Source organism: Panthera tigris, chromosome E3 (assembly GCF_018350195.1).
Source record: "Panthera tigris isolate Pti1 chromosome E3, P.tigris_Pti1_mat1.1, whole genome shotgun sequence".
Classification (NCBI taxonomy): Eukaryota; Metazoa; Chordata; class Mammalia; order Carnivora; family Felidae; genus Panthera; species Panthera tigris.
In genome coordinates, this window is record NC_056675.1 from 7,500,669 (window position 1) to 7,513,947 (window position 13,279).

At 38.9% G+C, this 13,279-nt stretch overlaps 1 protein-coding gene across 8 annotated transcripts in view; it reads right to left on the bottom strand.

The window, feature by feature from the left end:
* ZCWPW1 (zinc finger CW-type and PWWP domain containing 1) overlaps positions 1 to 13,279 on the bottom strand; it is a 31,920-nt gene that overhangs the window by 1,027 nt on the left and 17,614 nt on the right. For 7 of the 8 annotated variants that reach the window (XM_015538322.2, XM_015538319.2, XM_042972486.1 and 4 more), the window contains 9 exons: positions 12,913 to 13,029; positions 12,050 to 12,170; positions 11,219 to 11,294; positions 10,692 to 10,796; positions 9,444 to 9,527; positions 8,531 to 8,597; positions 7,992 to 8,092; positions 714 to 774; positions 52 to 183 (listed from right to left, as the gene is read on the bottom strand). In XM_015538322.2, the coding sequence (XP_015393808.2) occupies positions 52 to 183; positions 714 to 774; positions 7,992 to 8,092; positions 8,531 to 8,597; positions 9,444 to 9,527; positions 10,692 to 10,796; positions 11,219 to 11,294; positions 12,050 to 12,170; positions 12,913 to 13,029 (864 nt within the window). Of the gene's footprint in view, positions 1 to 51; positions 184 to 713; positions 775 to 7,991; positions 8,093 to 8,530; positions 8,598 to 9,443; positions 9,528 to 10,525; positions 10,610 to 10,691; positions 10,797 to 11,218; positions 11,295 to 12,049; positions 12,171 to 12,912; positions 13,030 to 13,279 lie in introns of all 8 variants that reach the window. The other variant, XM_042972491.1, reaches the window with a different exon arrangement.

The following is a 13,279-nucleotide window of genomic DNA, read 5'->3' on the forward strand; positions in this document are numbered from 1 at the left end:
CACAGACTTGAACCTCATTTCCCATAGTTTTTCCCAGGACTTCAGCCTTACCTGGCTGGTCAGGCTCTGAATTCCTGTGTCCTTCTTTCCTTCCCATTATGCGTACAGGCGTTGCAGATTCATTTCCCAGAGATCTCTTTGTTGTCTTCCTTTGCAGGATCCCATCTCGTCCATCTGCTATGCCTGCATCACCCCCACCAACAACCATGAAGGACATTTGTTTATTTCTCTCTAAATGACAGCTCGGCAAGGGTCCATAGACTTCCCACAGTTAGTCTGTGCCCCACATCCTCTGCTCATTCTCAATCTAGTGAGTTTTTTTTGGTTCCTTCCTTTTCCCCAAATATTTCTCTCTCTCTCTCTCTCTCTCTCTGTCTCTCTTGTTGTTGTTTGTTTGTTTGTTCTGGATCTTCTTCTCTTTACATTTTTCCTTATAGACTGCCTTCTCCAGGAAGCCATCCTTCTTGGCTAAGAATATAAGACATTCATTCCACCTTTAATCTAATATTTTATAATCAGTGCACAGAAGCGAGGAGATGTACTCACTTGGCAGAGGACAGCTTCCCTGATGACACAGTAGGAGCCTTGACCATTTTTGCAGATTTTAAAGCTGAGACAGGCAGTAAGATCCTGTGACCTGCAGACCCTTCCCATTGTCTATTTCTGCCCTGCCTTAATGGTAGCACATACCTGTTCCCAGCTGGCTTGCTTACCTCTTGCCTTGGGTTTTTTTGTCTGAATTTTGGCTGGCTTGGGACTGGGCAAAGTTGAGTCCTGAAAATGGGAGAGAAAAATAAGAAAATATAAATTAAGTCACATAATTGTGTTTTTAATAGAGTGGGATGCTACAGAAATGATGGGTGGGGTAAGGGAAATCAAATTGGATTCTGTGAGCCTGATACTGTTTAAATCAATGACAACAAAGATAAAAATGTTCATCTTTCCCAGGGTGCCTGGGTGGCTCAGTCAGTTAAGCATCCAACTTCAGTTCAGGTCATGTTCTCATGGTTTGTGAGTTTGACCCCTGAGTTGGGCTCTGTGTGACAGCCCAGAGCCTCAAGCCTGCTTCAGATTCTGTGTCTCCCTCTCTCTCTCTACCCCTCCCCTGCTTGTGCTCTGTCCCTCAAAAATAAACTTTAAAAAAATTTTTTTTAATGTTCATTCTTCCCATTCTATTTGATATTAGTCAGTACAAGGCTTTATGTACAAGAGAAGGAAATAAAGCTAGGCCATTAGCATGGCCTAGTAAATTAGGGGCACATGGGTGGCTTAGTCAGTTAAGTGTCCAACTCTTGTTTTTGGCTCATGTAATGATCTCATGGTTCATGGAATTAAGCCCCATGTCGGGCTCTGTGTTGACAGCACAGAGCCTGTTTGGGATTCTCTCTTCCCACCCCCTCTATGCCCCTCCCCTGCTCGTTCGCTTGTTCTCTCTCTCTCTCTCAAAATAAATAAATAAACTTTAAAAAATGCTGTAATAGAAATGAAAAAAAATGCCTTTGATGGGCTTATTAGTAGATGGAACACAGACAAGGAAAGAATCGCTGCACTTGAGGATATCTCAACAGAAACCTTCAAAGCTGAAAAGCAAAGGGAACAAAGAATGAAAAAAAAAAAAGAACAGCATATCCAAGAATTGTGAGACAACTATAAAATGCATAATATACGCACAGTGGGAATACCAGAGAAGAAAAAAAGAAAGAAACCCGGGGCACCTGGGTGGCTCAGTCGGTTGAGCCTCCGACTTTGGCTCGGTCATGATCTCACAGTTTGTGGGTTCGAGCCCCGCATCAGGCTCTGTGCTGACTGCTTGCTCAGAGCATGGAGCCTGCTTCGGATTCTGTGTCTCCTTCTCTCCCTGCCCCTCCCCCACTCGTGCTTTGTCTCACTCTGTTTCTCAAAAATAAATAAATGTAAAAAAATAATAATAATTTAAAAAGCAAGAAACCCAAGAAATATTGAAAACAATAATGACTGAGAAGTTTCTCAAATTAACGTCAGACACCAAACCACAGATTCAGGAAGCTCAGAGAACACCAAGAAGGATAAATGCCCAACAACTATACCTAAGCATATTATTTTCAAACTACAGAAAATCAGAGATAAAGAAAAAGCCTTGAGGATTAAGGTGCACTTGTTGTGATGAGCACCAAGTGATGTACAGAAGTGCTGAGTATAATAATGTGTACCTGAAACTAATATTACACTGTATGTTAACTAACTGGAATTTAATAACTTAAAAAAAGAAAAAGCCCTGAAAGAAGCCAAAGGAAAAGAACACCTCACCTGATATGCTAAGGAAGGGGAGAAAATGGAATTATATAAGGTGCTCGATTAAAACCACTTAGGGCAGAAAAAGAGTGGAAGACAAAAATAGGAAGAAAGAACAAGGGCAACAAATAGAAAACAGTAACGAATATTACAGATATTAATCCAACTATGTTAATAATTACTGTGAATGTCAATAGTCTAAAAGCACCAATTAAAAGACACAGATTATCAGGATTAAAAAACAAGACCCAGCCATATGTTGTCCTCAGGAAGTCTACTTTAAACATAAAGCTATAGGGGCGCCTAGGTGGCTCAGCTGGTTAAGCGTCCGACTTTGTCTCAGGTCATGATCTCGCAGTTTGTGGGTTCAAGCCCTGCGTCGAGCTCTGTGCTGACAGCTCAGAGCCTGAAGCCTGCTTTGGATTCTGTGTCTCGCTCTCTCTCTGCCTCTCCCCTGCTCATGCTCTGTCTCTCTCTGTCTCAAAAATAAAACATTAAAAAAATTTTAAACATAAAGCTATATATATATATATATATATATATATATAGAGAGAGAGAGAGAGAGAGAGAGAGAGAGAGAGAGAGAGAGATTATAAAAGTAAACAGAAAAATACACCATGCTAGCACTAATCAAAAGAAAGCAGGAGTAGCTATGCTAATTTCAAACAGAGCAGACTTCAAGACAAGGAGAGTTATCAGGGATAAAAAGGGCATTACATAATGATAAAGAGGTCAATTCTCCAAGTACTTTAACAACAGCAGAATACATATTCTTCTCAAGTTCACATGTAGCATTCGCCAAGATTGACCACATTCTGAGCCATAAAACAAAACTTAATATATTTAAAAGAATAGAAATCATTCAATGTCTGCTCCTGGACCATAACGGACTTTAACTAGAAATCAATAACAGAAAGATAACCAAAAAATTTCCAAATACATGGAGATTAAATAGCATACTTCTATATAACACATAGCTCAAAGAAGAAATCTCAAGAGAAATTTTAAAATATTGAACTAAGTGAAATTTAAAATATGAACTAAATGAAAAGGAAAACACAATTTATCAAAATTTGTGGGATACACAGAAAGCAGTACTGAGAGGGAAATTTAGCACTGAACACATTTATTAGAAAAGAAGAAAGATCTAAAATCAACAGTCTAAGTTTTAACCTTCGGAAACTAGAAAAAGAAGAACAAGTTAAATCCAAAGTGAGCAAAAGAAAAGAAATAATAAGAACTGGAGTAGAAATTGATGAAATTAATAACAGGAAATTAGTAGAGAAAATGAATGAAACAAAAACCTGGTTCTCTGAAAAGATCAATAAAATTGGTAAGCCTCCAGCCAAGCTAACTAAGAAAAAGAGAAGAAACAAATGACTAAAATCAGAAAATAAAAAGGAGGTCATCACTACAGAGTCCAAGGACATTAAAAGGATAATAAAGGAATACTATGAATAATTCTTTTCTTTTTTTATTAAAAAATTCTTTTAACGTTTATTTATTTTTGAGAGAGAGAGACAGAGACAGAGCACAAGCAGGGGAGGGGAAGAGAGACAGAGAATGTGTACCAGGCTTCAGGGCCTGAGCTGTCAGCACAGAGCCCAATGCAGGGCTCAAACTCATGAACCACGAGATCATGACCTGAGCCAAGTTGGACACTTAACCAACTAAGCTACCCAGGCACTACTGAATAATTGTTTTCAAACAAATTTGATAACCAAGAAGAAATGGACCAATTCCTTAAAAGACAATCTGCCTAAACTCACACAAGAAGAAACAATCTGAATAGGGTCTGTATCTATTAACAAAATTGAATCAATAATTAGTAGTTATCCTTCTAAGACAGAAAGCACCATGCCCATGGGTTCACTGGTAAATTCTACCAAACATTTAGGGAAGAAATTCTGCCAATTCTCTATAATCTCTTTCAGAGAAAAGGAGAAGAGAGAATACTTCCTAACTCATTCTATGAGGCCACCATTACCTGAACATCAAAACAAAGACATTATGAGGAAAAAAAAACTACAGAGCAATATCTCTTATGAAAAGAGATGCAAAAATACTCCATAGTGATGGCCAAAAATATTAGTAAATTGAATCCAACAATGTATAAACAATTATACACCATGAACAAGTGGAATTTATTCCAGGTATGCAAGACTGGTTTAACATTTGAAAATCAATTAATGTAATCCATCATATCAACAGGCTAAAAAAGAAAAATCACATAATCATATCAATAGATACAGAAAAAGCATTTGACAAAATCCAACACCCATGCATGGTAAAAACTCTCAGTAAACTAGGAAAAGAGAGTAACTTCCTCAAATTGATAAAGAACATCTACCAAAAAACCTACAACTAACATTATACTTAATGCTGAGAAACTAGAAACTTTCCCACAAAGATCAGGAAGAAGGCAAGGATGTCCCTTCTCATCACACCTTTTCAACATCATATTGGAAGTTCTACCTAAAGCAGTAAGACAAAAAGAAATAAAAGGTATAGATACTGGGAAGGAATAAATACAGTTGACCCTTAAACAATGCAGGGGTTAGGAGTGCTGACCCTTTGCACAGTGGAAAATCTGTGTATAACTTTGGACTCCCCCAAAATTTAAGCACTAGTAGCCTACTTTTGACTTACTAATAACAGATAATTCACATGTATTTTGTCCATTATATATATTATATACTGTATTCTTAGAGTAAAGGTAAAAAAAAGAAAATATTAAAACCATAAGGAAGAGAAAATACATTTACAGTACTCCAGTGTATTTACTGAAAAAAATCCACACATAAGTGGACCTCCATAGTTCAAACCTGTGCTATTCAAGGGTCAACTGTAAAACTGTCTTTGTTTGCCGATAACATAATTGCCAATACAGAAAACCCAAGAGAATTGACAGAAACTCCACAGCTATTAAGTGTTTATAGCAAGGTTGCAGGATACAGGTTAATATACAAAAGTTAATCACTTTCTTATATACCAACAATGGACACGTGGAATTTGATATTTAAAAACACAATACCATTTTTATTAGCACCGAAAAAATTAAATACTTACATATAAATTCAACAAAATATGTACAAGATCTATACGAGTAAAACTACAAAATTCTGATGAATAAAATCAAAGAACTAAATAAACAGATATTCCACATCTGTGGAAAGGAAGACTCCATATTGTTTAGTGTTCGTTTTTCCCAGCTTAATCTAATAGGATCAATGCAATTCCAAACAAAATCCAAGCAAGCTATTTTGTAGATATCAACAAACTGATTCTACAGTTATGTAGAAAGGCAAAAGACCCAGAATAGCCAACAAAGCTGGAAGACTGACCTTAGGCAACTTCAAGACTTACTATAAAGCTATAGTAATCAGGACTGTGGAATTGGCAAAAGAACAAATAGGTCAATGGGACAGAATAGAGAGCCCAAAAAATAAACCCACATAAAAACAGTCAGCTTGGGCGCCTGGGTGGCTCAGTTGGTTGAGTGACCGACTTCGGCTCAGGTCATGATCTCATGGTCTGTAAGTTTGAGCCCCGTGTCAGGCTCTGTGCTGACAGCTCAGAGCCTGGAGCCTGCTTCAGATTCTGTGTCTCCCTCTCTCTCTGCCCCTCCCCTGCTTGCTCTGTCTCTCTCTCTCTCTCTCTCAAAGAATAAATAAACATTAAAAAATTAAAAAAATAAAAATAAATTAAAAAACAGTCAGCTGATCTTTGACAAAAGAGCAAAGGCAATGAGTCTTTTCAACAAATATGGTGGAACAACTAGACATCCACACACAAAAAAGTGAATCTAGATATAAACCTTACACCTTTCACAAAAATTAACTCAAAATGTAGTATAGATCTAAGAGTAAAATGTAAAACTATAAAACTCCCAGAAGATAACATAGAAAATCTAGATGACCTTGGGTATGACAATGACTTTTTTTTTTAACGTTTATTCATTTTTAAAAGAGACAACATGCAAGGGGCAGAAAAAGAGGGAGACAGAGAATCTGAAGCAGGCTCCGTGCTATCAGCACAAAGCTCAACATGGGCTCAAACCCACAAACCGTGAGATTATGACCTGAGCCAAAGTCAGACGCTCAATCGACCAAGCCACCCAGGCACCCTGACAATGACTTTTTATATATAACACTAAAGGCATGATCCATGAAATAAATAATTAATCGGCTGATTGGTAGAAGATACACCTGATAAAGGACTGTTATCTAAAATATACAAAGAACTCCTAAAACTAAAAAAAATAAAATAAACAACCCAATTTAAAAAATGGACCAAACACTTTAATGGACAACTCACCAAAAAAAAATATACAGATGGCTAGTAAGAATATGAAAAGATGCTCCAGATCATATGTCATCAGGGAAACGTAAATTAAAACAACAATGAATACCAGTACACACCTATTAGAATGGCTAAAATCTGGAACACTGACAATACCAAATACTAGCAAGGATGTGGAACAACAGGAAATCTCATTCAATGCTGGTGGGAATGCAAAATGGTATAGCCACTTTGGAAGACAGTTTGGTGTTTTCTTACAAAAGTAAACATATTCTTACCATACAATCCAGTAATCAAGCTCCTTGCTATTTACTCAAAGGAGTTGAAAACTTGTTCTCACAAAAACCTGTAAGCAGCTGTTCATAGCAGCTTTATTCATAATTGTCCAAATTTGGAAGCAACCAAGATATCCTTCAGTAAGTGAATGGATAAATAAATGTGATACATCCAGAAAATGGAAAAATTCAGCAAAAAAAAAAAAAATATATATATATATATATATAATATGTATATGTAAATAGGTATATATATTATGTATATATACACACACAACTAGCTATCAAGCCATGAAATACATGAAGGAAACTTAAATGCATATTTCTCAGAAGCCAGTCTGAAAAGGGTACATACTACATAATTCCAACTATATGATGTTCTGGAGTGGGCAAAACTATGGAGACAATAAAAAGACCAGTGGTTGTCAGGGGCTGCGGGGTGAGGGATGAATAAGTAGAGCACACAGGATTTTTAGAGCAGTGAAAATACTCTGTATGATACTATAATGATGTATATGTATCATTATATATTTGTCCAAACTCAGACTATAACAACACCAGAGTAAACCCTAATGTAAACTATGGACTTTGGTTGATTACAATGTGCCAATGTCAGTTCATCAATTGGAAACAAATGCATGACTCTGGTGGATGTTGATAATGGGAAAGGCTATGCATGTATGGAGACAGGGTATGGAAACTCTGTACTTTCCTCTCAATTTTACTGTGAACCTAAAACCACTCTTAAAAAAGTCTTTAAATATTTTTTAAAAACCTATATTTCATATGCTTGAAAATACCCAAAGGAAACAAGTGAATGAATATCTTAAGTGTGTACACAGGGGAGAAGAGAGTGTAAACAGAGGCACCCTGCTATTCTCTGAAATTGCTCTAGTAAGAACCAAAAACTACATTAGGAACTGGGATGATAATCAAGAAATAAATTCCTAGAAATGTGAGACATTAGAGAGAATAACTGAGAAAAAAAGAGGGTCTCCTTCCCTGAAGACCCCTAGAAGATAAGACCAGCTAGTCAGGTCCACCCTGAGGCAGGAATAGGATGGTTCCATAGTAAATATAAATCCATGCTAACCAGACGTCCTACAGGAATCTCCTAAAAGGAATCCCCAAGATCACTCTTACTTTTTCCTCTTCTTCCTCCTCCTCTACCTCCTCCAACACGGCCTCTTCCCCTTCTTTCTCCACGCGGGAATCTGGGCTGTTAGCCCCAGTAAGCGTTATGTCTAGAACAGGAATAGGAAAGAAAGGCTAAAGAATTTATCCAACAAATTAGATGATGAGTTAATGGAGCTGATCCCAGAGAAGCAGTCTTCTAACTCTGCCTCTCATGTCCCAGTGGCATTTCTTCTACAAAACACGGCCCTAGGTTATCACGGTTCCCACCTTTTCCAAACACCCACCACTCTTTAACATGTGCCCTCCCTCCCCATCCTCTTTTTCTCTCCATTCTTCTCTTCACCCATCCATTTATCCATCCATCCCTCCCTCCCAGATACTTGAGTCAATGGCATTCATGGAGAGCCTCCTATTAGAATCCAGAACTAGATGGATGATATCTGATATAAAATGAAGTTTCAGTTCTGCCCTCATGAAGGACCATCTCCCTCTCTACATCCTCTCCCCACCTCCCTCACTAATCCTTATCCTCTTACTGATCCTACCTTTTCCTTCCCGACTATTGTCAGATCCATTGTATCGGCTCCGGAAACCAAACAAGTTAACCCGTTCCTGAGGGAACCAAGAAACAAAAGCATCATCCACTATTCTCCCAAGGATGACTTTTCCCCTCTGTCTTCAAGACTTTAGTTATGGGGGTGCCTGGGTGACTCAGTTGGTTAAGCATCTGACTCTTGACTTTGGCAAGATCTCACAGTTTGTGGGCTTGAGCCCCATGTCCGGCTCCGTGCTGACAGCACACAGCACGGAGCCTGCTTAGAATTCTTTCTCTTTTCCTCTATCTCTGCCCCTCTCCTGCTTGAGCTCTCTCTCTCTCAAAATAAATAAATAAACGCTAAAAAAAAAAAAGACTTTAGTTACATACTTTATATTCATATTCCATACCATTTTCACTTAAAATTTCATATTCTGTTTATCTAAATTTTTACGAAGATTAACTATGATACATTATAACATTATTTTTATATTATATATTTACATTATGTTATATAATTATATGCTGCAATATATTCTTATAATAATCTCTTTTTCCAGTTTACTTATAATTGTCATTCTCCACTGCACACCCAAAGGCAGAATTTGAGGGTAAACACTGCATAAAAGAGAGGTTAAGACTCATACATCTGAGATCTAAAGTTAAATACGGAGGTAGGATGCCCCCTACTACAAACTGTCTCTATGTAGGATGAGAGAAGATCCAATTTGCCCAAGGGTAGGAAAAAGAATAAATGATTTAAGGAGCTAAAGTAATCTGTTCTGGAAAGAAAAGACTAATTCTAAGACTAAGACTGGATGATGAGGAAGGACAAGCCACTTTTCTTTAGTAGACAGTATATGGTTTGCTTTGTGTCCCAGGTCCCAAAGAGGAGCAGGTATGTAGTCTGAACACTCTCCCACCTGAATACTGATCTGTTCTGCCTCCTGAGCCATCATCAGGGCCACTCCCAGTTTCTGACTGCAATCCTTGTTCCTGCACTTTTTCTGAAATAGAAGATTAGAGTCAATGATAAATAGTAGAGAAATAATTCCAACAGACTGCTACTCACCAGACATGATCTTTTCTGGCTCCTGATATTGACATGATACTCCTATTCTTAATCTTTTGAGCTTAGAGACATAATCTCCCTTTATCACCCAACACACTTTTCACCAATTCCTAGCAATATTGTCAACCAACATTTTGGTGGCCTCTCCAAAGTAAATCTCATGGAAATGTGAAAAGGCAAGATTAAAGGAACTCAGGTAATTCCACTTTTGAGCTTCTCACATGTTTCTTCAGATCCAGCTGCTTGATTTAATACTCACTGCCTGATTTTCAAAAGCCCCAGAGCTGGTAGGCCTCTTCTCATTTCTTTTTTTTTTTTTTTTTTAAGTTTATTTATTGAGAGAGAGAGAGCACAGAGGAGGGGCAGAAAGAGAGGGAGAGAGAAAATCCCAAACAGGCTCCATGCTCACAGCACAGAGCCCAAATGGGGGCTCAAACCCATGAACCATGAGATCATGACCTGAGACAAAATCAAGAGTCAGATGCTCAACTGACTGAGACACCCAGGTAACCCTCTGCTCATTTTTAAGGCTGACTGAATCCAAAGTGATTACAGGGAGGAAATATTTTTAATTAATATTTTTAGTTTCTCAACCAGGAGTGGTTTTGCCTCCCAGAAGATACTTAGCAATGTCTAGAGACAATGTTTTTGGTTGTCACGACTGAGTCCAAGGGCAGTAGCACCCCTTGGCTAGACACCAGTAAAGACCAGAGATGCTGTTAAACATCCTACAATATATAGGACAGACTTCCACAACAAAGAATTATCTGTCCCAAAATGTCAATAGTACCAAGGCTGAGAAATCTGAGTTAACCTGTCCTCATTTCTGCCACACCTGCCTTGGCTAAACTGTAGAAAACCACAGTCTTCAGGAAGGCCCCCTGCCTGCAGGCAAGGAAGGAGACTATGAAAAGTCATTATCCCGCTGCAAACCTGATAGAAAGAAGAGTCCCTCATGAATAACCTCACCCTTGCACACTTGGTCAGACATGGGACTTTCTCCCAACACAGCTTCTCCTGGAACAAAATCAGGTTTAATAAAGGGCAGATTTAGTTTTCAAGTTACCTGTACCACAACTGACCACCAAGGGCTGCTTACCACTCCAGCTAGCTCCAGGGACAGCTCCTGGAAGTTCTTCAGCATGTTAACTGGGATCCAAGCACGAGAAACTGTCTCTCCAAAAAATGTCACATGGTACTTAGACTGAAATAGAAAAATGGTTCTCATATGGCCCCTAGTCCTTCTCTTTGCTTTGGCCCTCCAACCCAAAAAGGTGGAGGAAGAACTGAGGATTCACAAGGAAAGAGGTGTTGGGCTTCATCTGATGCCATAAACCTGACCCACCCACCTCAGACTGCTGTTCTTCCATCCTGACATCGAGAATCCCAACCAAAGCATATTTATCACAATCATAAATGTCCTGGTAATGACTAAATATTTAATTAGATACAAGTTTGTATTCTATATGTGGGTACTTGTTTCTGTGTTTGTCACTCTAGCTAAGTGTCAGTTTCTACTCATGTCTTCTGGCTATGTCTATGTTTCTAACTCTGCACATCTATTAGGATGGATTTGTTCATTATTTTGGCCCGAGCACCTACATACCCTAAGCCAGGAAAACTCACCGGCAGGGAATCAAGATGAGATGCAAAAAGAAAATATTCCCCCAGGTCAGGATCAGATTCTACCATGCCTGGCCACCTGGAGAAGACAGATGGGTATAGGGAACAGAAGAGGAAGGGTTTACATGGTTTAGAGTAACAGAACACAAATTCACCAATACACATGTACATAAAAGAGCAATATGTTTTGCAAACAAAGGATCTTAAAAATAGACCTCCACCCTTGGTGATCTCCCCCAGTGGTCACTACCAAATGACTAAAGTGACTTCTATCAGTATACAAAGAAGCTCAGAATCTTCCAAGTAAGAGTATATATATATTTTTTCCAGTAGGCTCCATGCTTAGCATGGACCCCAATGTGGGGTATGAACTCAAGACCCTGAGATCAAGAGTCAAATGCTTGACCAACTGAGCCACCCAGGCGCCCTCTAGTAAGAGTATCTTAACCTAGGCTTTCCATCAACACTGAGAAAAATTCTTCTGACTAGGACATCTCCAAAGAAGAAACTATCCCACCCTTCTTTGTCCTCTCTACTTTATATATCTCTCATATCTCAATGTTTTAAAAATTCCATAAAGCCACCTTCCTTTTTCTTGCCCACCCAGAGTAGAATTGTCAGATGCTTTTTTCCAGGGAGATACCACCTCCACTGTGAAACCTTTAGAAAACACGTTCTTTCAAAGCCTCCCAGATTGGTACTTTATCTTTTCCCTCATCCCATGTTCTTTCTAAGGCAGGTACCATTTCCATTATAAATGCTATTTCTTTCCCTCTTTGCTTGAATCTACCACTCCCAAGTTCATGAAGGATGCTCTATGCCATGGTGCCCTACCAAGGATAACCATATTGCTTGGCCCAGATGATAGATCCTGGAATGTAGGAGGCATAGGCCACATCACTCTCATGTCCTATCCAGGACTCCTCAGGGATGTCACAGCGATTATACTTCAAGTCTGCCAAAAAAGAGAAGGAATGAAGGGAAGGAAAGAACCTCATCAGGTAAAAATCTAGACGAGGGCAGGAGAGAGGACAAGAGTATGCACCAGGTGGGACCAAAAGGGCACTGGGAGACAGGTATGGACAAAGAACAAAGACCCATGGAGGAAATGCAGCTACAGCTAGAATAAGAGTGCTGCCTCCATGTATGTTACAGAAAGAGATTCCAAACTTCTGCCTGACCCACATTATTTGACCCTGCTTCCATCTACATAACATCATGACAGCAATTTCTCTGAGACTCTGTTACCTCATCCTTAAAATAACTGGGCTGGGTTAGATCATCATACTCTTCCAAGTGGTTTCAAACATTTTAGAATTCTAAACCACTGGCTGTCTCTCTCACCCACTTTTCCCCATGGATCCCATATCCCTTCTTATCCACCAACCCAACACCAATAACCTAATCAGGACCAGCAGGGTCAGACTAATGCTGAAGAAGATGGAATCCACTTAGAATGTATGTTTAGATTCCAGGCCCTTCCCACAATATAACTCTTCAGGGTGTCTTCTTCTAGCCCATTATGCCAGATTCATCTTGATATGACAAGGAAGATCCCTTCCTCTCTCTCAAACACTACAAGGACCCCTGGGATTATAACTACATCTATGACATATTTAATCTAAGGGATACATACAGAGAAAGAAAGGAAAGAACAATAAAAACAAACAAACAAAAAACTCTCCAGTCCATTCTACCTGTATTCTGATCACAGGACCAATTATCTGGAAGCACTGAGGGGTCAATGTTCCCACAAAGCCGCCTCCACTTCTCACAGTTTGGGGAGGAACACTGGACCCAGACGAGACACTGACCTGCAACAGAAAAAAAAAAAAAAAGTGAGACAAAAATATGCTCTTCCTTCTTCAGTCCAACTAAAATCAATATACCTTCACTAAAATCATAGAGCCTTAGGGGTCAAATAGTCTAATCCTAGATTTATAAGTGGGAAAACTAAGCTCAGAGAAGATAATTGACTTGCTGAAGATCAATCTAACTCAGTGGCAGAGCTGAACTTGGATCCCATGTCTCACATCTCAATCTTTCTCCTATACCATACTATCA